At 45.1% G+C, this 25,993-nt stretch overlaps 1 protein-coding gene across 1 annotated transcript in view; it reads right to left on the bottom strand.

The window, feature by feature from the left end:
• Positions 1-25,993, bottom strand: part of CDH23 (cadherin related 23) — a 195,082-nt gene that overhangs the window by 148,152 nt on the left and 20,937 nt on the right. Inside the window, exon 4 of the mRNA XM_071748993.1 lies at positions 1,348-1,490. Within this exon, the coding sequence (XP_071605094.1) occupies positions 1,348-1,490 (143 nt within the window). The remainder of the gene's footprint in view (positions 1-1,347; positions 1,491-25,993) is intronic.

The raw sequence follows: 25,993 nt of genomic DNA, 5'->3' as shown, positions 1-25,993 counted from the left end.
GACTCAGCTTTGTCTTTTTTTTATGTATGTTTTTCTTCCAATCTTTGTGGGAGTGAAAAATCTTCCTAGAGTTGCTTTGTCTCTCTATATTTTCTCCTTCCTCATTTTCTCTATTTTCCCCTTTTACTGCATCGTTTATCTTACTATGACTCCCTCTCTACTAAGTCTCTCTTTTCCTCCTCCACTGTACAAGAATTGATCCCTTGCTTTTCCTTTCCCCACTAATTTTCTTGTATGGCTTCCTCTCCCCTGACTTTTTGCTCATATGCATCCAAAGTCAGAGTTCTCTGCTCCCAGGGTGCTCTCCACCACTTTAATCTCTTTCCTCTCACTACCATAAATTGTCATTTACACCTGGGATGTGTTCATGGGTTTTATCTTCACAACACTCCCCACTGGGAAAAGAGGGACTAAACACAGGCAACAGAACTCCAGGAGAAATTAAGCATGTTGACCAAATCTTAGAGTATTTTCTCCAAGTTCCTATGCTATCCCCTCCTCCTTGCTCCAGGAAAATGGCAAGGCTCAGGGTTTCTGTGAAACAGACACCTGAATGGGATCCGACCTTTGAATGCCAAACCTGCCATTGAAGAGAGGGATGTAAAACAGCTTCAAGGCAAAATTTCTCCTGAATTTAGAACTCAGTAGCCTGAATCTACAAGATTATGAAAAATTGTTATGAGTCTGAATAAGCAGGGATAACTCACATTTCTTCACACACTGTTTTAAATTGTGAAGGCTTTAATCAGAATACAGGCTTAAAGAGGGAGCCTGTAAATGTCCTGGAATGTCTAAACATGTGTTCTTCAGGATATTACATCCATTTATTGTTTCCTTTACATTGGAGCTTTGAAATATTATTCTGGCATGCAGGAAAACCAACAATCCAGAGAGAACCCTGGGGGAGAGTGACAGGGACAGACCCTGATGGAGACACTCCTGGATTTCTGACTCCATGTGGAAGCACTACACATGTCAACTATCATAAGAGGTGGAGAGAATCATAGAAGTGTTTGGAAGAGTCTTTAAAGACCATCTGGTTCAACACTCTGCCATGAGCAGAGACACCTCCTACTAGACCAGGCTGCTCCAAGCTCCATCCAACCTGGCCTGGAACACTTCCAGGGATGGGGTATCCACAACTTCCCTGGGCAACCTGGGCCAGGGTCTCAGCACCCCACAGGAAAGAATTTCTTCCTAGTGTCAAACCTAGACCCCAACTCTTCTAGATTAAAGCCATTACCTGTGTTCCCCCCCCCCACCCTTCTAACCAGGGTAGATAGGAGAGCCACTGTTTATGTGAGCAGAGATGGTTTTTTTCCTCCCCTCAGCAGAAAGCATCATTACCTCTCTGTCCAAGGGCTGCCTGAGCCAGACAACCCCTGTCATACTCTCCACTGCAAAGAACCTGCTGGCCTCCTCCCCGACCACACCAAAGACCAGAGGGTCATTGTCCAGGTCCCGGGCCAGCAGCTGAGTCACTGAGGAACCTGGGAGAGACAAAGAGGAGAGAAATCATGAGCAAAATAGAAAAAAAAAAAGAGGAAGAAATCCTGAAAACATTTGGCTTGTCAGGGAATGCAGGTCTTCTGCCTTCTTCCCTTCAGTCATCCCTAAACTGTTTTCCCATGGGGCTGCACTGCCTCAAGCAGCCAGGGGAGTCAAGCTGTACATGGTCTTATTGTTCCCTCCAGCACAAACTGAACCACAGCTCCTCTCCTCCCTCACCCTTATCACAAAATAAAGTCACATCAGCTCAGCTCAGCAGAACCATGACCATGTCAGGCATGAGAGACAGTGGAGGAGCCCGTGTGCCTGCTGGGTCAGTGCCTACCAGCCTCCCTCACACTCCAGCAGATATGTCATCATCTCCAGGTCAAAAGCAAACAATCCTGAGGCCAAGAGCATGAAATATGATGACCACAGGTGCCTCTAGGTTCAGGGATACAAAAGACCCTAGAGCCAGACACAGACCTGGGTTTTTTTTTAAACATAACTCCTGCAGTTAGTCTTTCAGGTACACATGGAGACCACATACCCAGAAAGTACGAGAGGTTCTGGAACAAATCCATCACTATCTTCTGCCAAATCACATTTGGAACCATCTTCTGTTACATCCCAGACACCCCAGCCATCAGAGACCTTATTCAGCCACCCCGCATAGGCACACAGAGTTGCAAAGGTCTCCTCCTGACTACCAAAACTCCTGGTACCCAAAAAGCAGCCTGGACCCTAAAAAGTTGTTGCATGGGAGCCACATATCCTCTTCCCTAATTCCACACTACGCCCAGAGCAGGATAACTTCTACTGCTCCAAAAGCAAGGATGGCTCCTCACCTTTGGATCCTCATTACAGCCCCACAAGAACCTCCTAAAATAATTTTGGGCCTCTCTATAGAGCCTCTCAGCAGATTCAGAGCCCGGTGTGGCAGCCCAACACTGACTCACTGCCTGCCACCCTCCCAGCCACTCCCAGTATCCTCCTCAGCAGGACAAAGGAGAAACTGGTGGATGAACATATGGACAGGAGATCCCCTTGGCCACTTGGCCCTAGGGCTGGGGGAAAACAACCTCAGGCTGAGCCATCTTTGGCAGTATGAGAGCACCCCACAACCTCAAATCATCTGGCTGAGGAGAAAAGATGCCCAAATTTCATCCATCTGGGAAGAGGAGGGAAGCTCTAGAAGACCAAAGGGAGAACACAGTGGCTCAGCTTGACAATTAATGACTGGTTGGCCTGACATCAATCATGGCTGAAATAATGGAAAAAGCTGATATGAGATTCCATTAATAAAAAAATAAATGATAGGAACATAATTAATGCCAGTCAACATGATTTTATGGAAAATGGGCCTTGTCAAACAAACCTTATTTTATTCTTTGATGAGATTACAATTTTGGCAGATAAAGGTAACCGTGAAGAAATAATAGACTTCTGTGAGGCATCTGACTTAGCACTACATGACTTTCTCATTACAAATCCAGTGCATTGTGACATGGACAAAGTGCACTCAAGAGAGGACCCAGCAGCCTGGCAGGTCCCAAGATCACCAACTGCAGTAGGCAGGGCATCCTAAGATGACATAAAATTGTGATCAGTACAAACTAGGTGACAGAATGGCAAATATATGGGGGGACTGAGAAGCCAGGTAGAGAGCTTGATAATTTGGGCTTGTTTTGGTGAAATTCTGTTTCTGACTTCACTACAAACACCCTCAAAAAAGGCTGGTGAATCACAGCTTCAGAAGAGGGCATCCCAAACCCATCCATTCTGGCAGGGCTAGGGGTCCAAGCGTGCAAGAGCTCTTTCCATGTCCTGGCTGGGAGAGCTGCGGTACAATTTAGGCATCCAGAGGAACAACTTTAGGGATATGTGTGTGTGTGTGTGTGTATCTTGTTCTATCCAGAGTGCAATTCTGCTAGTAGCTCAGGATTTCAGGACTGAATGCAAGAAGATGCTACATTCAACAACCAGCAAAAATGCTTTACACTTAGAGGGCTTTATTAGCTTGAACTGCTTCATTTCTGCCATAGAAGAGTGAGATGACTCAGACCACCTCAAGCACATCCAGGAAGAGAACAAAATGTAAGACTTAAGGTGAGGAAGAAAGCATAGCAAGACTCACTCCATGCCCAAACCTAGACAAATTCCTATTAAGAGGAATGTTGGTTACTCTTAAAAGAACAACTACAAGTAATCACTGGGGAAAAAATTCCTTCCACTAATGCAGGTGAGTGATAGGTCACAATCAAAGACATTTTGGACAAGAGCTGAAAACAGAAGTCCTTATAGAAACACTGTAATCAGACAGTTCGGCTGTGAAATCCCTGTCTCTTCAGTGAAGCCAACACCAGAGGCACAAAGTGACCCCACACTTTCTCAAAACCTCAGACTCTTGATATGAAACAAGCTATGAGCCTGGATTTATTTTGGAGGACACCTGAAGTCATCCTTAACAAAGGTTTCTTTGCCCCAGGAAGCAAGGCTGTGCCCATCCGCATGGCATTAAAAGCCAATAAGAAGGACACGATAAACCCAGGATCGCACCTCTCCATTCTGCCAGATTTAATAGGAGAAACAGACTCTTCCCCTTTACGTCTCATTCAAAAGCTCTACATCAACAGGGGATCTGCAGATCCCGGGGGAACTGCAAATCCTTCAAAAGGTCTGCCACTTCTCAGTGGAAGGGAAACGATCTTAAAAATCCTGCTGAATAGGAAAACCATGTCCCGCCCTGTTCTAATCATAGTTGCATTCATCATTTGTGTGTTCCAAACCTACTTGAAAGAAAGAAACGTAATAAATAAATCAGCCAGCAACGGAATGTTTAACTCTTCTCTGTCTCTTTGATTACAGCTGCCTCCCATGGACAGAGAATTCAGTTCCTAAATTCAGCATAACCTGGATGGTTAACAAAGTAGAATCCATCATCCCACCCACATTTCTTGCTCCTGCTGGTCTGCAGAGAGAGATCCCAGCAGAACAACTCACTGGGCCAGGCCCGTCAAAATCAAGAAGAGTTAGTAGATAAAAAGAAGAAAGGGAACATTCAAGGCCTACACTCTCCTCAACTTTTGTTTTGGTTTTTTGTTAGAAACAAGAAACTTCATTAGGGAACAAAAAGAGCAGATCAGAACATATAAAGTTATGCTGCACGTTGTTTTCCTGTATCGCAGGAAAATACCATCTTAAACAACCCCTAGGAAGTGAGACACTGAAAATTAGGATCTATTTTACCCATTCCCTAACCTGTCAGTCCTTCAGGCAGTGATCACCATCCTAACTGAAGAGCACCTACCAATTCATTTGGGAAAAAAAAAACCAAAAAAAACAGAGAACGCATAAAATACAGATCAAAATAAATTAAATAGGAGATAATGAGAAACAGCTCCCTGAAATAAGAAATGAGACTTCACAATCTCTTTCTTATTTGTTATTTTTGCAAGTTTAACCCCAGGAAGATGCAAACTTCAGGTGTGCTTTGCGAACTAGGCCTGCAGGATGCAGTGGAGGCTCCTTCCCCACCACCCATTCCTTTCTTACCCCCTTCCCCAAAACACTGCCCCAAAGGAGAAGCAGACCAGCTGGGTACCACAAGGCAAACCCAGACAGCAGGAATATTCCAGCTACTCTCAACACACCCCAAGAAATGCTGTTCTCCAGGGTGATCACAGGGAAGTTGTTGTCCCACCTGTAGGTGAAGCCAGACCAAGGCAACCACCTGACCCAACGACCCTCCCCTCTGCAGCTGGAATCCTTGCTCTCCTTCATGGAAATATACAGAGGCCAGGGAGATCTACATCTGTCAGAAAACCCTCTTGGATCACTTGCAAAGAAAAATAAGGTTCCCCAGCTCTCCTGGGTCACGCTGAGGGTGCTGCTTGAGCCCAGGTACCTACCTGGCTCTGGTGAGGGCTGAGGAAACAGGGACAAATTGTCCTTCTGCACTGCAGAGTTATAGGCTCCATTTGTTTCCCCTCAGGAATCAGACAAGGCAGTTAAGTGTCTTGATTCCACCAGATAATCACAATTTATTCTGTCTCCTTTTGCCTCCTTTCCCTCAATCACTGCTACTTCTTCCTCTTTCTCACACATACACAGATTTTCTTCTTTCTCTAAGTCTTGAACTTTGATTGACCTCAGGACCTTTTTTGTCCTTCTTATAGTGGTGTTGTCACCTCTTGTTTTGTTCCTGCTAGAATTTTATTAATTTTTTGTTAGCTTCTGCTACTTTATGGAGTGTAAGGTTTTACCCCATACAGGAAATCCTGCATCTTACTTTTTCCGCATCTTACTTCTGGCCACAAACCTGTGTGGTTTTCTCACCCTTCCATTTTGAGGAGAAAAGTAGGCAAAGGTGCTGGACCCTTCCAGTTCTTCTCAACTGGTTTTGATTGCAGTCAGAGAAATCAGAAAAAACAAAACTCTCTGGGAGCATCCCAGAGCTCCTGAGCCCCAGTGCCAAGAACTGGAGGATGAAGAAGCTGCCAGAGCAAGATGCTGACATGGTCTGAATAGGAATGAGTTGGGGTGAGATGGGATGACATTGGGATCCAATGGGAGGGGCAGACTTCTAATTAGTTGCCTCATAAGATGCTCTCTTAAGAGGTCTGATCCATACCCAAGTGGAGTTAATGGGAATCTTTCCACAGGCTGCACTGGCTTTGGGACTCACGACTTCAGACATCAGCTATCCTTTCATATTGAAAGCTTTTTAATCCCCACTTTTAAAAGCCAGTGCTTGTTTCTCTTTGTCTAGTGGTTTCTTGCAGCTTCTTGGCTCCCTGTCTCCTACCACAGCTACAGAGAGCAATCTGGAGACTTCCAGTACCACAGGTGCTCAGCTTCCAGGCAAAGTTTGAGGGGTTGTTTGCAGAACAAAACCCCAGACATTTCTAAGTAGCAGCAGCAAAGAGATGAGAGGCACAGGGCAGGCTGGCGAGGGAAGCAGCAGGGATACAGCTCTTATGCCAAGAGCAGAGCCTACAATCCCCAACCAAGGGCACAAGCTAGCACAGGGAGCCCTCCCTTGCTGTTCAACATCTTAAACCAGTACAAATGTATTTACACCAAAATCATTTTAGCATCCTCACCCTGTGTCAGAGTCCCCTTACACAAAGGCCACTGCCATGCTTTTGCTCTGAAGCAGCTGCCACCAGCATTCTTTGGCTCCTTCCTTCCTTGGAGATGGAACCATCACATCCCATTCCCTTCTCTCACAACACTCCTGAAGTTAGCTACTAGCAAGCAGCCTTGTCCCAGTTGCCCAAGCACAAACATCACTAGCTAGCCCAGTTCATCCCAGCAGGAAGGCCTCTGATGCCCTTGGTGTCAGGATTTGATGGATCTGATAGCAAGTGGGAGCTGCTCTCACAGTTGGAAAGGGGTTTCTTCACTTTTCCAGAGAGGATGAGCTGGGGACAGAGAGGCAGGAGATGCAGAGGTGGGATGAGAGTGTGAGGGGGCAGGAGACCAACCAGATCCAGCAACCTGGGCTCAGGAAATCTTTTGCAGGCACCAGGGTTTGTCTGTCTTCATTCCTGCCATCCTCCTGGGCTGTCCCAGCCTCCTGGGGCAGTTTCCCTGTCCATGCCACAGATAGCCATAGATTAAGGTGATGTGGGCTTCCAAAGGCCACACCACACACTCCAGACTGCTACTGCTGCTAAGACCCTCTGGAGCTACCTGGGTTGAACAGTAACAGTGAAACTCCTGCACACAAGCTCCCTGAAATTAAACCCTGGTCAAGATGATTCAGATCTGTTTAGGGACACCTAAAAGCACACCACAGATACAAGGACAACCCACTCCTTCATCTCCAAGCCTTTCCCCAAAAGCAGGTGGGTGCCAGCTCATTTCACAAACACAACCTCAACAGATACTGCCTGGCCTCCTTCTCAGACAGGGCTCAACCACTTGAGCCAAAACTTTCCAGAATGACTGAGCCAAGAAATTTTCCACTACACAAACCACATTGAGCTCAATGTTACACATTTCTCTTTCCAGGAAGCTTCTAATGGAAAGCATCAGCTTACTCCACCACCAAGGCTGCTCTGATTACTGTACTACAGGGCAAGTGCAAAAATGCATGGAGACACCAGAACCTTTTTAAAAAGGGTTTCTTAAATAAATAAATAAAAGCCAAAACCAAACAAAAAATTAAAACAACAGTTTCTTCCATTAGGAAAACAGGGTGTCTTTTCCAGCCCTGGGGAAAAAAAAAACACACCAGGAAAAGCTGGTCCAGACACCACACACATTACTGGCATCACACATCACATATGGGAGAGAAAGCAGCAAAACATGGAGGTGACAGAGAAGAAGGAAAACAAACCTGTGCAGTCAAAACCATTTCTGAGGGTGTTTGTCAAGCTGGGAAATGAAAGGCACAGCAAAAGCATTTTTCCTAGCTCCTTAGATGCTCAAATCCAGAGCAGGAGCCAGAGACTGTAATTTCTCTGCTGTATTTAGTTATTTTGAGGGGGGAGTCAGTGGTGAGGTGGAAACCATAAGCAGAGCTGACAGCCAGTGGTAAACCTCCAAAAACCCTCCACTCCCCCCAGCTCCAGCAGAGACCTTTAAAATGGTGTTTAAAGCTGTTGAAAGGGAAGACCACAGTAGCAGGTAAAGAAGAGCCAGGAGTTCCCAGCAAAAGGGGCCACAACAGAGGCTGCTTTGGTTTGCTTTGTAATTTATTGACCTCTTAACTTTACAAGAGAAATGAGTGCTGGGGGGGAGGAAACACCTCAGCACCCAAGGGTATGTTGAACTTTCTTGATATCATCCTTAAACCAAAGAGAATTCCCAAGGCTCTCCCAGGGGATGCTGTGCACAGAGCCACCACACCACCCTTCCAATTAAAGCCAACACCTCTATTAACACAGCTAAGGTAGAGCAATTTCCCACCAGTCTTCAAGCAGGGTTTCACAGCCCCACAGATACCAAGCCAGCACTCCAAAATCTGTTTAAAAAGTCCAGCTTCATGCTGGTGCTGTGACTTCCCAGGGGATGGAGGTGTCAGTCCTTGCTCCTTCTTTGGCATCTCTGTGGCTTGCATGCAGTAGTTTATTAACCAAAACTCTCCAACCAGGCTGGTGTTTCACAGCTGAAACCACTGACACACCTTAAAAACACTGTGACATCTCCAGATCTTCCTGGAAAAGGGGGTAAAAAGTGCTTATATATGGAAAACCCCCCTGCAAACATCAGTGGGCTCAGGGGTGTCTCCCTCTCCTACTTCTCCTTCCAGCAATTCCTACCCTCAGGATCACCACAAACCCCAAAGCCTTTTCTCCTTGGAATAAGGAGAGCATGGAAAGTTTGCAAAAGCTGAAAGGACTTTCATTTAGAAAGGAATAGGCTGCATCATCAGGAAAGAGGGAAGTAAATAAAATTGCATAAAAAAACCACAAAAAACACCAAAACCCAAACCCAAGAAATAACCCCACCACACACAACAAAACAACCCCAAAGCAAACCAGGATAGTAAAATAAGGAAAGAAACACTTGTAAATGAAGGAATCTGGGTCTGTTAAAATATTCTTGGTGTGAAAAGTGTTCCCACACTTAAAAAGCTCTCTTAAAAATAATTTCCTTTCTACAGTGCCTGGGAGCCTCATAATTACCAACAATGATCACAGACCCATTCATTTCATCCTAAAATTAATACATCATGTTTGGAATGATATCACATTAATTTATCACAAGATTTATGAAACTTGTACTTTTTTTCTAATGAGATTTATGCAAATTCTGCTCCATCCATTGTTTGCACCTTAAAAAAAAAAAAAAAATCCCTTGCAGAATACGCTCTGCCAAGAGGTCTCCTTCACTTTTATTGATATCTGTCCTTCCCTCTTGATCCCCAGTTAGTAGGGAAGGGAAGGACAGGAGCCAGTTCCAGCTGGGATGCAATCCTGTTCCCAAGCCCAAGAGAGGAGAGCTGATCCATCATAAAGCACTTAATTTTAAATTAATTGTAAATGGAAATTAACAGGTGGTTCTCACACACCTCTGACCTAGAAGGGTAAGAGAACAAGAAAAGCAGTGGAGAACTGTGAAATTAAGGTATTTAGACATTCCAGAGGCAGGAATACTGCCTTCACTTCCAAGCACTGCCAACTGGAAATCTGATAGAGATCTTCATCATCACTGAGGAGGCTGGGGAGGGGCATCCTTGAAAAACTTTGCTTCTTGGAGTGGCCATCACATGAGGAACAACTATTGATGAGACACAGATATGGGGGTGGTAGAAAGCAGGATGAACCAAAAAAAGCCAAGGAAAGCAGATAACTTCCCAGCAGAGAAATCAACTGAGATGTTAAATAATGGCAAAAAGCCTCAATGTCACCTGGGAGCTTTTCAAACAGGCCTGGAAAAGATGCTAAAAGAAACAAACCTGGAACAGCCCCAGTGGCTCTTGAGAATCCAAACTCCAATTTTAGCATGGCTGGTGTGGCCAAACATCCCCATGAGCTCCACACTGCCTTGGGTCTGTCTCTGAAACACCCTGAGCACCCTGTATATCCACACCTCACCACATCCCTCTAGGAAAATCTAGTTAATACAGTCTTGATTAACATTTCTGACACAATGTTTAAACCCTAAATCCATAGAATATCCTTTTCTAATTAATTTTGAAATAAGGAACAGCCCAGAAAGAATAAGCAATATTTTCTTTGTTCCTTCCTGCCCTCTCCCAGCCTCCCCCATCAACCCCCAGAAAGAGAGTTCCATTTCTAACAAATAAAACACTGAAAAATCAAAGGGGAACTCTGTGACAGATACCAGCATGGAGGGAAACACCACACAGTTCTTCTTTGCATGAATGTCATGGGTTAGTAACAGGCAGAGAAACCAAGATCATCAGTGGTGGCGAGACCTTCACCCTCACCCTGCTTTCCCACCAGCAGCTGGGCACTGGGCAAGATCCAAGAAAGAGGAGGAGATCACCCGAGGGGACTCAGGACATGTGGTTACTGGTGAGATGTTTAACTGAGTCTATTCTGTGCTGGGGAGACCTGTTTAACCATCCCCTTCTCCAAACGCTATCTTAAGGGCAGGTTTCTGAGATCCCAACACCTACCTCAATGCCAGCTTGTAGAAGATCACAGAGATTTTTCTCTGAAAAATGGATATGTGTGTAGGTGGGATACCCACTTAACGCTCTGACCCAGAAGCTGCACAAATATTTTCAGAGCAAGCACTCCCAGCAGTGGCTGTCACCATCCTCTCCCCAAGAGCTCAGGAAACTCCTTCGCAAGTTACAGCCCAGCACAGGAGGATTTGCACCACAAACCACACTTCCTGCTAGTTTCATGAAAATAATAGCTGAACTAAGGAAAGCTGAGTGTCTCTCCTCATGGTTGCAACCCTTTTTCTTTAAAATATGTAGTTGCCAACTGTCCCATCAGCACGAACTAGCCAACCAGTAGGTTATCCCACCTCTCCTGGGACAGCCCAGGAGTTTTACTGACCATGTGGCACAGACAGGTTTTGGGAGGAACTCCTCCCAGGCAATCACTCCAAGCTATTCCTTGGAGAGTACTCTAAATTAATATGGATCTTGTGGTCAGAAAATGATGGTCAAGGGCTTTCTTTAGTGACTGATGTTCGTGCAGGGTCAGTATGCTCACAGAAACAATAAATTATGCCAATTGATCAAGCATGTTGTACAAAAAAAAGGGCAGAGAGAAATTCTGCAGCAAAGTTCTGGGGTCAGTCCCATCTGGGGAGCCCAAGAGCAGAAGACTAATTTTCTGAACAGAGCCAGGCAAGCTTGCATTTTGACTGCCAGCTGGCAAGAACAGAGATAACAAGTGACTCCTGATCCTGCCAGAGAAACTGTGACACCATGTGAGGAGCTTCACAGGTCAAAAAAAAACCCATTTCAGTATCTGACCTGTTGCAGCTGCCTTTTTTGATCACTGAGAGGTGTCTTGCCAGCTTAAACCAGGAAGCAGCAGGAATGTCGAGCACCCATATTTTCAGGTTCATCTTTCAGCTGGGTGTAAAGACTGGGTAACCAGCTGAAAACAAGCTAGGAAAGATTAGACAAGGGGATAATCGAACTGAAAGAAGTCACCAAGGCATCTGAGGTGTTGTCATCCCTCCTAGAAACGAAGGTCCAGAGCAGGTTGAAGACTGATAGTTACCATATGTCTACAGACTACCTACCAGCTCCAACAGCTGGGACAGCAGTGAGGACTGAAACCAAACCCTAGCTCCAGGGATTACTTTCTACTTAGTGGATGCAATGAACTAACAGGAGCTCCACCGAGATAATTCAAATGGGATTGAATCGGAAAAACAGGGATACATGCCCACTGGAATCTCCCACCCATTGCAGGAAGCAGAAGGACGGAGGAAACTGCAAGATGCAGCTGGCCCTGGATCCTTGAGTTCATTGCTTGTCTTAGGCCATACCAAGCTTTCTAAAAATACACCAGAGAAAAGAGAAGAAAAGCAGGACCCTAGAAGTCTCATTAATGAGGTGCTTTGCTACTTGGTGTAAATAAATGATGCATGAGTAAGATGACACATGCAGTAGTTTGCATCTTACCCAGATGAGGTAACATAGCTTTGTGTTAATTAGAAAAGAGAAGCTGTTTTTCAACCAATATGAGGTCAGAGATAAAGCTTGTTAGATTGAGCTGCCTACAGCCAAGGTCCCAGGCCTGTCCTGGCATGGAGCAGGATTGTGAGACACCTGTAGGGTGTAAGCCAAGACACCCCCAGGATGGGAAGGCAGCAAGGGATGCCAGCAATACTCATGGAGAAGTCAGGCAAATATCAACACTGAACATGTCAATGGTGTGTTGGTACAACACCAGCTATGTTCCAGGAACAGGCATGAGCCAGAGTGTGAAATCATCACAGACTCACAGACTGGTTTAGGTTGGAAGGGACCTTAAAGACCATTTAGTTCCAATCCCCCTTCCATGGGCAGGGACACCTCTCACTACACCAGGCTGCTCCAAGTCTGATCCAACTTGGTCTCGAACACTTCCAGGGAGGGGGCAGCCACAGCTTCTCTGAGAAACCTCCAAAATAATGCTGCCTGACAGCTGCTTCTTTCACCACCAGCAACCATGCCAGGCTGAGGAGCTGATCAATATGAATGAGAAAACAAACAAACAAACAAACAAAAAAAGCAACCCAAAAACCAAAAAACTGTCAGCAAATTTTACTTGCGCAAGTGAAGTTGGAGAGAGATTCATTCATGTCTTGTTTGAGATCTCATCTGTGCCTTACAAAAAGAGGAACCATCTCTGAGGCTTTCAGCCTCACAGGGAATACACAGCTTTTAGTGCTACAACTTGCCTGAAGCCCAGCTGCTCTGCTCTCTGGATGGTCCGGGGCAACAAATAGATTACAGCTGTCCTCAGCCCAAATATTGCAAGATGCTTTGCTCCAGCACTAAAACCCCACTGACTGGCCAAAGCCAGAAGAAACTGGTACCAGTGGTCAGATATTTGTCTGCACACTTGAGATCTGTAAGCAGCTTGGCCTTGGACTGTCTCTGGGACTGTCACTGTAACTCGGAGGTTTCAAAACATGCACCGAGTGATGAATTCAGCACGGTTATAACAAAGATAGATTGAAATCCCTTCTTGATTGACCTCTCTGGAGTGCAGTCAGGACCTCTTGATTGCCAAGATATGGCTGCAGTAAAAGCAAGACTCAGAAATAAGGCAGAAATTTGAAGCCCAAGTCTCCAAAGTTTTGGAAAAGTTACATTTCCTGCTCATCTCACACCCTGAAAAGCAAAAAAAAACCTGTAGGAGAACCAAAAGAAACAGCTAGAGACTTGAGGGAACACAATGCCTCCAATTCATCAAATCTTTCATCCACTAGTCCTGCCCTTCTTCTGAGTACAATCCAACTTCTTGAGGCTGGAAACAGCCACCACATCCTGGATAGAGAGGTTCCCATCATGCCTTCCCCTCCCTCTCAAATGCCAAAGAGAAAGTGGAGAGAGATTTGGCAGGTGGTGCTTAGGTATCTGAGGCACAAGCTTATCTGTGTCCCCACCACTCTGCTGCAGTATATTGCTTGTTGATAAATGAGGCTATTTAGTAGCAAGTGATGCCACCATTAACGTTATTAATGATCCCGATGTGGAAAGACATTTAAGAGCATCCCCCATGTTCTATTGTCCTCTCACCAGTGAGTAATGGGGCACTTCAGCAACGGGGCTTCAACACCAGCTTGGGCTGTTTAACAACAAAAACAGGACAGAGGGAAATGCATGGGGCCCGTAGGGCTGATTACTCTAACACACTGATAAAAGCCAAGCTCCTTCAGCAGAAGTTGAGCAGAACTCCAGCCTACAGATGAAATTAAATGCATTTCCAACCACCAGAACTCTCCCTCTCATCCCTGCAAGCTCCTAGCAGCCATAACACAACATGCAGCATCTTCTTCTCACGATCTACAGTCCTATGCAGCAAGCCCACCCAAAGAAAAAGTCAAGCCTAAACTGGAAGCAGAGGCAGTCCAGCTGCACTTGCAACACATGGTACACCCCAGAGCACAGCAAGAATGATATCTGTTGAAGCCTGGAAGGATTTCACAGGGCCATTACCTCACATTGAACGTCACAGATGTCTAAACGTGGCCAGGAGGACAATGAGAGAGAAATAAAGAGGCTGTTTATTGCAAAAGGAAACTTTGGAATGGAGCAAGGCAGTCACTGGTGGGAGCACAAGGCAGAGCACACAAACACACATCTGTAAACTTGTTCCTGAGTTAATATACCCACGAGTGTTTTTCCTTTTCCTATGGAAGAGTATTCTTCTGCAGAAAAACATCTGGAGATCTGATACAGCTGGACCATTATCCCGAGTGACTAAAGCATTCAATTAATTTATCTTTTCTCATTTGTGAGTTGTCTACAAATAGACTTGGGTTTGCAGGAATTTTTGTTATTCTAATATATTCAGCGAATTGTTTATTAAAAACGTATTTCAGACAAAGGATTTCTTGCTAAATGTTACAATAACTGTTGCTCTGAGTGTTGGCATCTTCCTGTTTGCACTGTGTAAATGGTCACTGTGGTCAGGTGGGAATGTCTTTTCATCTTGATGGAATGCAAAGTACCTCCAGAAAGAGCACCTGCACAAAAGCACCCTCACACCAACACAGAGCATTCATCCTGCCTAAATTTCCCTAAAAACATGAGAGAACTTGCACAGAAATTATCACAAAGAGAACAATAACAGAATTAAAACCAGAATTAATGACTTAATGCAAAACACCAGTGAGAACATCTCTTAACAGCCACCACAGTACCTTGCAAGCATCCGCAGGGTTCCCTATTCAGGATCCTGTATGTCCAGGTCAGTTTTATCTCAAAACTCCAGAGAATTATTGCTGCAAGAATTTCATCACAGCAGCAAGAGAACACGGGGTGAGAAAGGAAGTAGTGAAGAGCTATTTCCAATGCTGATGTAATCCCTCAGGCATACAAGTCCAGGCTCCTTCTTGTCTGTGTACCACAAATTGTAGCCTCTGCAGTACATGTGACATCTCAGAAATCACAAATCCTCCTGCAAGAGCATTTTTTTAGTCTTCTACACTATGTTGCTTCAAGGCAGTTGTCTCCCTTGCCACCACCAAGCTTTGCTGCAGAGCTTGCTGCATTTTGGCAGACGGTCAGAGGCACTCAACACCCTAGGTAAGCCTTATTGTTTAAGAGCAAAACAATTCTTATGTTTAGGAGAAGTAAAATAGGTTTTTAATGATGTTTGTTACCAAATTAAGAGGGTAGAGAAGTAAATCATAGAATCATAGAATCGGCTGGGTTGGAAGGGACCTCTAAGATCATCAAGTCCAACCCTTGATCCACTACCACTGCGGTTACCAGACCATGGCACTGAGTGCCACATCCAGTCTCTTCTTAAAAACCTCCAGGGACAGAGAATCCACTACTTCCCAGGGCAGCTCATTCCAATGCCTGATCACCCTCTCCTTAAAGAAATTCTTTCTAATATCTAACCTAAACCTCCCCGGGCACAACTTGAGACCATGCCCTCTTGTCTTGCTGAGAGTTGCCTGGGGAAAGAGACCAACCCCCCCCTGGCTCCAACCTCCTTTCAGGGAGTTGTAGAGAGTGATGAGGTCTCCCCTGACCCTCCTCTTCTCCAAGCTGAACACTCCCAGCTCCCTCAGCCTTATCTCATAGGACTTGTGCTTGGGTCCCTTCACCATCCTAGTTGTGATGTGGTGCAGGGAAGCAGCAATGCTTGCAGAACCCTCCTGTTGCAGACCTAAAGCTAGATGAGTGGCAGATGAACAGCAGCAGGCAGGACCCTGTCCCAGAAAAGCCAACAGAGCCTCCACCTGGTTCCAGCAGGTTCATCCACCACTAATTTTCACAAGCTGCCATTTCCCTATAGCATGGCAACCACCTGGGGGACAGGGACAAGACCAGTGAGATGGCCCTAAGAGAAATCAAGTGAAAGACCTTGTATTCCTGATCCTTGACTTTACGGTGCTGCCATGTTCAACAGTGGACTTCCCAAGAGTCCCCCAAGTCACCATGATCCATGGTGATCCAAGTCACCATGTTTGTCAGCAGCAGGATCTCCAGCACATATCAACCTGGGACACTCCCCTTGGTCACGGTGACCTGCAGTCACAGCTGCAAGGGGTGGCTGAGGCCCTGCACCATTCCTTTGGTGTCCATACCAGGCTGCACTCAAAAAAATTGCCCTTAGTCACATGGAGAAAACAAATAACCTTTTAAAATCCAAACTGAAAAGGAAACTCCATGCTAAATCCCAGCTGGTGGGTTGTTTGAAAACAAAAAAGAAAGTAACCACTGAGGTTTCACAGGCTGTTCTAAAAGTGAAAATCTATGAAAAGTGATCCAATAAGCCAAAGTTTCATGCTTTTTTTCTTTTGACTGCTCAAAGTAAAATTTTTCAAAGTGTCTCTTTCTACTGAAGCTCTGATTGAAGGAGAAAATTAGGACCTGTTCTGGAAGTCATACCTGCTCAGAGGACCATTCCCATGAGGAAGAGCTGGGCCTAAACTCCTCAGAGTGCAATGGAAGCGTGGACAGGGCAGCTCTGGGACAAGGGTTTTAATCAGGGAAACCCATTCGAGAGAGCTGAACCTTTCCTGTGCTGTTTTACCACTTCTTCAATGAAGAAAATCCACTCCTGCTCTCTGAAAAGATTTGGTAACTGCAAGGTCATGGCCAGGTATGTGGTCCTACAAGGGTGTCTCAAACCTTAATGCATCAGACCTCAAAAGAGGAGCAATCCTGCAGCTCTGGAAATGTTGCCCCAGTTTTTTGGCAGGTGCTGTCACATCTCCATGGTGTGAGACACAGCTAAAAACTTAAAAAAAGAAAAACTTAACTCCCCTAAAGCAAGCAGGCCACAGGCACACAGAACACTTTATTTGTGGTGCTTAGCATTTTCTTAACCATCACAACAAGGAATGTAATCCTAGTTAAAGGACAACAGTTCTTCCTCTCCCTCTCTTTCATTTGTCCTTTATTCTAGCCCTTGTCCTTGGGGTGATACTGAGGGCACCCTGGCCTAGGTCACTCCCCAGATTTCCTCAGATTTGGGCTGAGATTGTATCTGCCACTATTAAAGAGTGCAAATAAACCTTATTAACCAAGAGTGAATGAGAAAGGAATAAGGGAAGGATTTTCATAGTACCCAAAGTGCAAGACATTCATAACTAACTTAATACCTGTATCAATAAGAGATTTTGAGTGTATTTTAAATCCAGACTGACTTTTTCTTTTTTTTTCCTCATGGAAAAAGATAAGCATGCTCCTGGGCTTCCTTCAGCCACCCTGCCTGCAGCAGCAGCTTTCCAAGATGCCTCCAAGATGACTGATGAGTTGGCATGTTGATTTTGAGAGCAACTCACATGCCTTGCCATCATGCAGGATGACAGACCTTGGGAATCTGGTATTAATGCTGGAGATTTATAGTCAAATCTGTCACGGTTGGGGAAGCTTTCCCCCCCAAGAACTACTCTGCCTGAAGGTCCCTTTTCCAAGGCAATAACTGCAAAGAAACTTTCTCAGTCACCTTGCCCCTCAGCAAAGGGCACACAGAGGATGGGGATAGTCACCAGCAAATGTGATCAGCCCTCAGATTTCCCAGTGCTGCCACAGATCCCAGGTGCTTGGTGGAAAAGCACATTATTGTGCTCCCCACCAGGGAGCAAAAGCACATCCTAGTTTCAGAGGACCTCATCCCAGACTCCACCTCCTCAATGGACTGGGTAAACACATTCCTACAGGGAAACACCGAGCTCACCATCTGACCCCACACAACGACTCTCACCTGCTCACAGGCAGTAAAGATGAGAGGTTTGCAAAAAACATCTACTCCCTCCAGTGCTTCCTTTTCAAGGATCAGGAATCCATTGCCACCTTTGATGAATGAGTTTCCATCTCCCTATGCACAAATACCATCACAGAGTTCATGGATGCTGTTGTTTGCTTATATTTCACTGTCAACAACACACAATTATTTTTGTAGCACAACTGGTACTGCAACTCCAAGAGCCAACAGGCACCACAGAAATTGGGGTAGACCTTGAAAATACACCTTCATCTCACACAATAACAAAAAAATCCATGTGTTTGTCATCCAAAGGCAGTAGAGTCACACCAAGTAATCTTTCTACAATGGGATTTCCCCCTAAAGATTTCCCAGACATTCCTCTGGTGCTGACAACAGGCCGATGAGCTGGGTCTTTTTGCTCAAGACAGGGTTACTGAGGGGAAAAATTATGCATGTTTACTGTATTCAGTTTGTCACTTTTGTGACCAACACTGGTGTGATGATGGGAGGTTTCAAAGAAGGGGGAAAACCCAAAAACATCCTGGGGTTGAAACAACAGAAGAATATATTACTAAGCACTGCTCCACAGATGAGAGATGAGTCTGCTGAGGGTCAGCAAACTTAGCTAAGAAAATGTAAATAGGGAGTTTTCTCTGCCCTTCAAAAGTTTGTGTTCTGCCAACTTCCCAAGTAGAGCGTGGATCTGAGCAGCCAATGGGTTTGCTCTGACCAAAGGAAATACTGGAGACCACATGCCTCTGGGTAGATCACTGTAAAAGCATAAAGGACCTATATATACAACTTATTTTGCACAAGTAGATGGCCGCAAAGCTCAGGGTCAATCACCAGAACTGCATCACTTAGGAATGAGTTGCCTTCTGCTCTCTCCCTTCTTATTCTTCCTCCTTTCTAACTTTTTTGTGGTGTCAAAATCTCCACAAAGAAGGTAAAGAGAACTACAGGAAAGCCTACATGCTGATGTTTTAAGGCATTTGGAACTTACTTATCCACAAAATTGCCCTTTTCCTTATTGGAGAGCAGAGCACCAGGGACAAAGAGGGGAGCACTGATCCCATCATTTCTGAGCACACTGAGGACATAGATATGAAACCCATTCACAGCCTTCCTGCTGCTGCGTTCTTCCCCCCACCAAGGCTGATGGCAGCCCTGGTAGAAGCAGGTGAGGAACAATCCCTAAGCATGGCCATTTGCAGGCTTTACAGCAGGTAGATGCAAAACACCTAAAGGGAGCTAGCACAGGATGGGTGGAAATTTCACAGACCAACAGCTCAAACAAATCAAACAAACCAGACCAAGCCAGGGTTAGCTGTGGAGTCAGACATGGGCTTGCAGCAAAAAGAACTTGGTGGGCTAGCAGAGACAAAGCCCACCATGCATATGGACAAGAGCCAGGACCATAAGAAGCTCCCACCTGAACCTCATGGGATGCTCTGAAAAGACACTCTTGGGGAGACAGTTTGCAAGAGCAGCTCTTCTCTGAACATCACTTCCCTAGATGAGTTTCCCAGGACATTTCCCAAACCTTTTCACAGGGCTTCAAACATCCCAAACAGGATGACAGCAGTTAGAAAAGCTGTCTTGGGCTCCCAAACTTTCCCCTGTAAATAATTTATTTTTTTTTCCCCTGGGTGGTTGAGCCAAGCTGTGGAGCCCCTCTGGCAGTGTCCCAGGAAGCCAGGGGCTCCCCTGCCTGCCTCCCCTCCACCAGCTGGGCCATGCCATGGTCTCCAGGCCTCTCTGTCTCACTTTATCACTTGCTTACCTGATCTTTCCTTTCAGATTGGAGCAGACAACACCTGCTGCATAGCACATCTCCCCCTACACCTGCTTCCCTACTTCCCCAAAGCATCTACCCCCCCCAAGAAAGGCATGGGAAGCACCACCCGCATGCCTGTGTCCCTGCAGATGGCAAAGCCACCCAGGTGACAAAAGTGCACTTGGCCAAGAGAGAAAGGGAAGGCAGAGAGAAGGCAGATTTGCAGGCTCTGATCCCCCGAGCCTGACTCCCTCCTCTCCCTTATTATGGATGAGGTAAATTATCTGTGACACTCATTAGCTGCAGCTCCTAATTAGTGAAAATTAATATTGGTTTTGATAGAAGTGTTGGCTGAAGCTCTCCTAGGCAGAGGCATTATTGACCTTGTTATCCCGTTAAACAGCAAGTTACATCACAGAAACTACTTTTCCCAGAGTAGACAGATTGCAGCCACCCCACACCCTCCCCCCCTTACAGAAGTGAACCCAGTCCCTGACAGAGCACCCACAGTCCCACTGGCACCTTCACCCATCCCTGGGAGCATCCCAAGCCCCATCCCTGCCAGCAGCTCTTTCCCACAACCAGCATTTTTTCCGCTGTAAGGCAACAGCTTTTTGAACAACTTCCTCCCCTTTGGCCAGGCAAAAGTAGATGATGCAAACCCACACCCAGTTCTTAGGGCCATAATAATCTCTCTCTGGACCAGCACCAGCTATCCCCCTCTGCCAATGGATATTACTCTTCCTGACTGGTCTCTGGCAGAGGTGGTCCCTAGCCCCCATGCCTCATCCCATCACCCTCGCCACTGGCCTGTGTAACTCCAGACTCACTAGAGGTCTGGCTTGCCACCACCTCTGCTCAGAGTTCAAAACAATAAATACATGAGAACAGCTGCAATGCAATGGCAATTACTATTTAATAAGGAAAGAAATGGGAGGAGCATCCCTTGACCTCAGGCATACTTGCCCTTGAAGCCTGGGAACCTGATGGTAGCCAGCAAAGTAACAGGCACCACTAAACCAAAAAAAAAAAAAAAACATTTGCCACCAACGTTATGTATAAAAAAACCCCACACTGTATTATAACTCACACATTAATAATAATAAAGATGTCAAACTGCCAGATAGGAAATTAATCTCATTCAGAGCACAATTAAAAATGCCATTATCCAACCACCTGGGGCCACTTCCACTTTTACAACATGGTGGGTTTAACAGACAATGGGGATGAGACCATGAGTAGTGAAGCAGCTCACCCAGCCAAGCCCATTGACACCTACCCAGAGCAACACCCCTGGCACCCTCCAAGCCAGGCAGCCAAATACCAATGGGGTTTCTTCCTCAAAAGGTGATGCAGGCAAATCTGTGCTGGCAGAGATTTTTTTTGTTTTTTGTTTGGTTTTTTTGGGAGGTGTGTGTGAATATTCCTTTGTCTCTAGGATTAATGTCCCAATAAAAGTTGCTCTTCTGCCCACCTGTGTGATGCCACTGGATACAGGATACATACAGGGCAAACCAGAACCATCTGCAGTATCACTGGTGCCTGGGGTGAGCTTATATTTTTAGAAGGAAGAAAAAAAGCATTGGAAATCAACATCTCCAGCAAATTCCAGTTGATTTTACAGCAGGACACCCACCAAGCATGATGCTTTTGGCTTTTGATATGAACTAATGAGTGTTTGATGAGCAGCAAACGGACCTTGAACCTTTTCCTCCCAAGACTGCTGCTGGTTAGGAAGCCAAGGCCAGAAAAGCTGGGCACTCATTGCTGAGGGCAAAGCCACAATCAGCAAATTCTGTCCCTGATGGAAGAGGAAAAATTTTCCGTAGAAAGCAGCCCTCTCCTGATCATGCTAGAAAGGTCTGAATTGCTGAGGACAAGGCAGAAAGTGATTTATGCTCCAGACTGAACAGCAGCCTTCAGTCTCTCAAAACTCAATTTGTTTGGAAATTCAGTTGGTAACCTGTCAAGGGAGGAGGGCAAAGCTCTGCAAAGGGGTTTCACCCGCGGACGTGTTTTACAAATGACCACCAAAGAGTCCTGGCCACATCAGCCCAAGCACTGCCCTGGCACTGCCTGAGGGATGCAAAATCTAGGAGAGGTCACTGACAGGATGTGCAGAAACATCTTCTCAGGCAAAACACTCCAGTTCTATCTTCTCAGGCAAAACACTCCAGTTCTCCTCGAGTGCCAGGAATTTTGTAACATTTTATGGAGAAAGCCCAGCAAGAGCATACAGACATTAATTGCTGTGGGCCAAGCCAGCCTTCCCCACCTCAACATACATTCAAAACATCCAGCTCCCACACACCTTGGCAGCCAGGCAAGATAGTCCAGGCTGCTGTGATATTTAGGACCATGCACATGTGCTACTGCCATGCTTTTTCAGTCTTAGCTAAGAAAACAACATTTTAGATTTAGTCATAAAGGATGAGGTTAAAATACAATATAGCCAAGGACCGTCCTGAAAGCAGGAAATGCTGCACCAAGGGCTCCAAAAAAGCTAAGGACAAGACTGGACATGGAAACATGGAATCACAAAGCTGAGGACTCGTTCAGTTCAACAACTTCCCCAGCCAATGGCATACTTCTGAGCAAAATGGAAAGAATCTGAATTTTTCCAATAAACAAATAAAAGTGCAGATCAACTCTCCACACCTTGCAAACTTGCTCTGCACCACAGCCAGAATATATTGTATCTTCTTCCTTAAGGTGTGAAGCTAAAGAAAAAACACTCCAAGCTTCCAAGTTTAAATCCTCTCCTAGAAAACACCTTTTCTACCTGTTACCTGCCAGAAACATCTGCAAAGCATTCCAGCACCTTCAGGGCTCCTCTGGCTCCTGCTGTCTGGATTGCCTAAACTTGGAGGATCCTGCCACTTTTTACAGTTCCTGCAAGAGCATCCTGTCACAGCATTATGATACCATCTTGGAAATTTATTTTTTTTTCCCCCCTTTCCCTCGCTGGGATGGAGCTTTAATTGGTGACTATTCCAATCCACCCTGCCAAAGCACATGGGTGATGATTTCTGGCTGATGTGCTTTCCACAGTCTGCCACTCCCAGCTCTGTACCTGACGGGACTGCAGACAGCATCCTCAGGACTGCAACAATTTTTCCAAAACAAAGAGCAACTTGCAGAAACCAGGGAATTTTTTTGATTTTTTTTTTTTCTCCCCCACTCTTTATTCCACTAGGAACGCTAATTCAGAGAGGGTTGAAGGATGGTGCATTCTCCTTGTTCCCTTTTACTTCCCTGCCTTCCCCTCCCACCATGCAGAGTTTTACATCAGTGCTCTTTTGTACAGAAATATTGTTTTATCTGGTAGGATGTATTTAATTTGATGCGGCTGCCATATGAGGACAGGTGTGTTTCATGAGTCAAGATTTTCTGCAGTGCCTTTCCTTATTTTACAGTCTTCTGCCGTACCCATTTCTTCCCCTCTATTTCCCAAAATCATTAGTAACAACCATTAATCTCCACCTGTGTGAGTGCTCCTTGCTTCTCCCCATACCCTGAATTATTAGTCCCTCTTGGACTTTCTACATTTTAAAGTCTTTTTCTTCTCCTATTTTCAAATTAACTGCTTGAAACTGAAAAGTGGAAGGAGTAAGACCTGAAGCCCTGCCACTGTTTGTGGAAGGGCATTATGCTCTATAATAGGATCTCTTCCATCCAACCTAATAATCAATTAGAAAGAAGAAAGAAAGAGGTTCCTCTGTACTGAGGTACCAAATCACCCTCCTAATTGCTCACACGCCAGAAGACAGCCCGCACTATACAAAGCTGGAGCCCAGGCAGAGCAGGCATTTGACAAACCCATGCAGATGAGCCGAATAAAATTGAGTTACTAACCATTAAATGTCAAGTGTTTGAAATCTTTCACCCTCATGGAAAGAGCAATATTAATAAATCTTTGAGATGGAGCGTACAGAGCTTATTCACTCTTCTGACCACTGCCGCAAATGGAACAGATGTTTTCATTGAGTTGTCCAACAACGCTGTCTCTGCCTTTCCACCTCCCCCCTGAGTGGTTACATAGTTAATTCAAAAGCCATCAATGTACTGAAGCAGTTTGACAGAAGGAACCAATTTATTAACTCCCCCTGCCAATCAAGCACACGAAGCCACTCACAGGCAGAGAGGTGCATTAGCACGTGTGCTACGCGGGTAACAAGCTGGTTTAAATGCCAGGAGAGAGATTCATGTTAACAGCCAGGTGACCCACCCTTCGTGATCCGAGGTCCCCAAAATCACAGAAACCAGAATAAAACAAGCTTTCCAAGAGTCAACCCTGCCATCCAAACAAGGGATGCTCACTGGATGCTCACTCCCAACAGGGGGAGTTTTATTCTGCAATCTCATCGCCACAGCATGGACATAAGTTTCCAGGAGGGCTCTCTTCCACCTCCTTATTTTCATTTGGGAAGGGGATGGTCTTCCATGATGAGGACTAGATAAGCAAATTTCACATTTTAACTGCTCAGGTGATTTTGAGGCAGGTGGCAAGACCTTTTTTTATCTTCTCTATGCTTTCTTTTACAAAATTGAACACCAGGAAGAAACAATAGCAAAGTGAGGGAGGGGAGAGGGCTGGGCAGGGCAGCAAATAGGTTGAATTTTTTAAAGCCAAAGCAATACTTCTATGGTGACCAATTAGAGAAAGTTAAATTAAGAGATTAGTTATTCACAAGAGTAGGACTGTGAGATGTGGAAAATGAATGACTGAGGCTCAGGGTTGGGGACCTTCTGCAGCAGCACAAGAAAGTGCCTCAAGCTGTTTCCCACCTCACCTCAGGAGCTGGATGCAAACCTCTGCAGAATGTCATTGATAGACTTCAAACCCTGCAAGCAGCTGGCTGCCAGCCCATTTTGAAACTATCTATATTGAAATATTCCCCAAAATATCAAATTCCTGAACTGGCAAAATGCACCAGGACATAAATCTGTGTTTGCAACTCTAGCTTTTTTTCTAAGAAGTCCCATTGAGAGACTCAAAGTTAAAACACAGCTCACCATCCCTACCAAAAATAAAAATCGTGAATCTATGCATATGCAAGTGTTTCCTTACAGTAGAGGGAAATAGTCTTGGCCCACAAAACATTGCCTTAGAATATTAATACCTCCATAGAGATATGTATATATAAATTTAGCTTCCTAATGTGAATATACAAAACATGCATATATACTTTTCCCTCTGCCTTGTATTTTTTGCTCTACCAAGCTTGACCCCTGTTGTTACCCCTTCTCTACATCAGGCTTGTCACCCCATGCTAATGCCCCCACCCAGCCAGCAAAAAACCCCTCTTTAATGGATCTAGGACCATACAGACATCCAAGCCTGCACACTCCAAAGTAACAAGGAGTTCAATATTGAGCCCACAAATGAAGTTCCTAGAGATGGTGCCAAGCAGATAATTAATGCTCCAAAGTCATCTCAGAGATAAATATCACCCCCAAACTCATTACCATGAGCACACATCCTTCTCCTTTTTCTTTGAAAGGGCTTAGCCCCCGTGCAAGGGCTTACCCAATGCAACAGAAAAGGTGAGATCAAACCTTCACATAGTTTGATGAGGAGGTTACCAAAAGCAAGGATGCCCCAACATGTTAATTAGTCCATATTTCAAATACACTTTCTTCCTTCTCCCTCACTCCCTTTCCCCTTCTTAAACATCAGCATTAATGTTATTGCCTATTAGTAAAGCAGATATGAAAATTTAAGTGATTGATGAAAGGATTAATTTAATGACACAGGGTTAGGGTTTGGGGTGGGGTGGAACTTTTTCTTCTCTTAAGTTTTCTGATGTTGGGAATAACTAATTTTCTACCCTTAAAGTTTTCATTAATGGCTCTCTACTTTCCACCACTCAATATGAAATTTCATCAACAGGCCTTCTAATGACAGGAAAAAAAAAAAAAACAGCTGCTCCTTTGCAGAACACTCAAGAAGCCTGCAAACCCACTTGTAAACAGAAAACAGCCATGAGCTAATACTATTGCTTTCAATTAAAGCTGAAGATGAAGGTGATGCTCCAATAGCCTCTCTTTCTAAAGGAGAATATTCCCACCTACTCCCAGAAATGCTCATAATGAAGCTTGCAATGCAGATTTCCTTGATCTCTGTAGCAGAGACCAGCATATTCTTCTGGAATTATCTTTTGTAAAAGACACAATCAGTTCTGGTAGCTGTACAAACCCCCTGCCCTGCTGGGCTGACAGACACATACATGTTCCGGGCATGTCGTGCTGGTATCCTACCCTGTGGTCCAAGGCTAAGAACACCCACTCAGTAGCAAATCAAGGAGATGAGGACCTACCTGTGTTGGTCAGCTCACATTTAGCCTGCCAGATAAGCAACAAAAAAAAAGACTTTATTGGCTTTTGACCACTACAA

This window comes from Heliangelus exortis, chromosome 7 (assembly GCF_036169615.1).
Source record: "Heliangelus exortis chromosome 7, bHelExo1.hap1, whole genome shotgun sequence".
NCBI lineage: Eukaryota > Metazoa > Chordata > Aves > Apodiformes > Trochilidae > Heliangelus > Heliangelus exortis.
The sequence above is the reverse complement of the archived record's forward strand: the minus strand, read 5'-3'. Positions and strand labels throughout refer to the sequence as shown.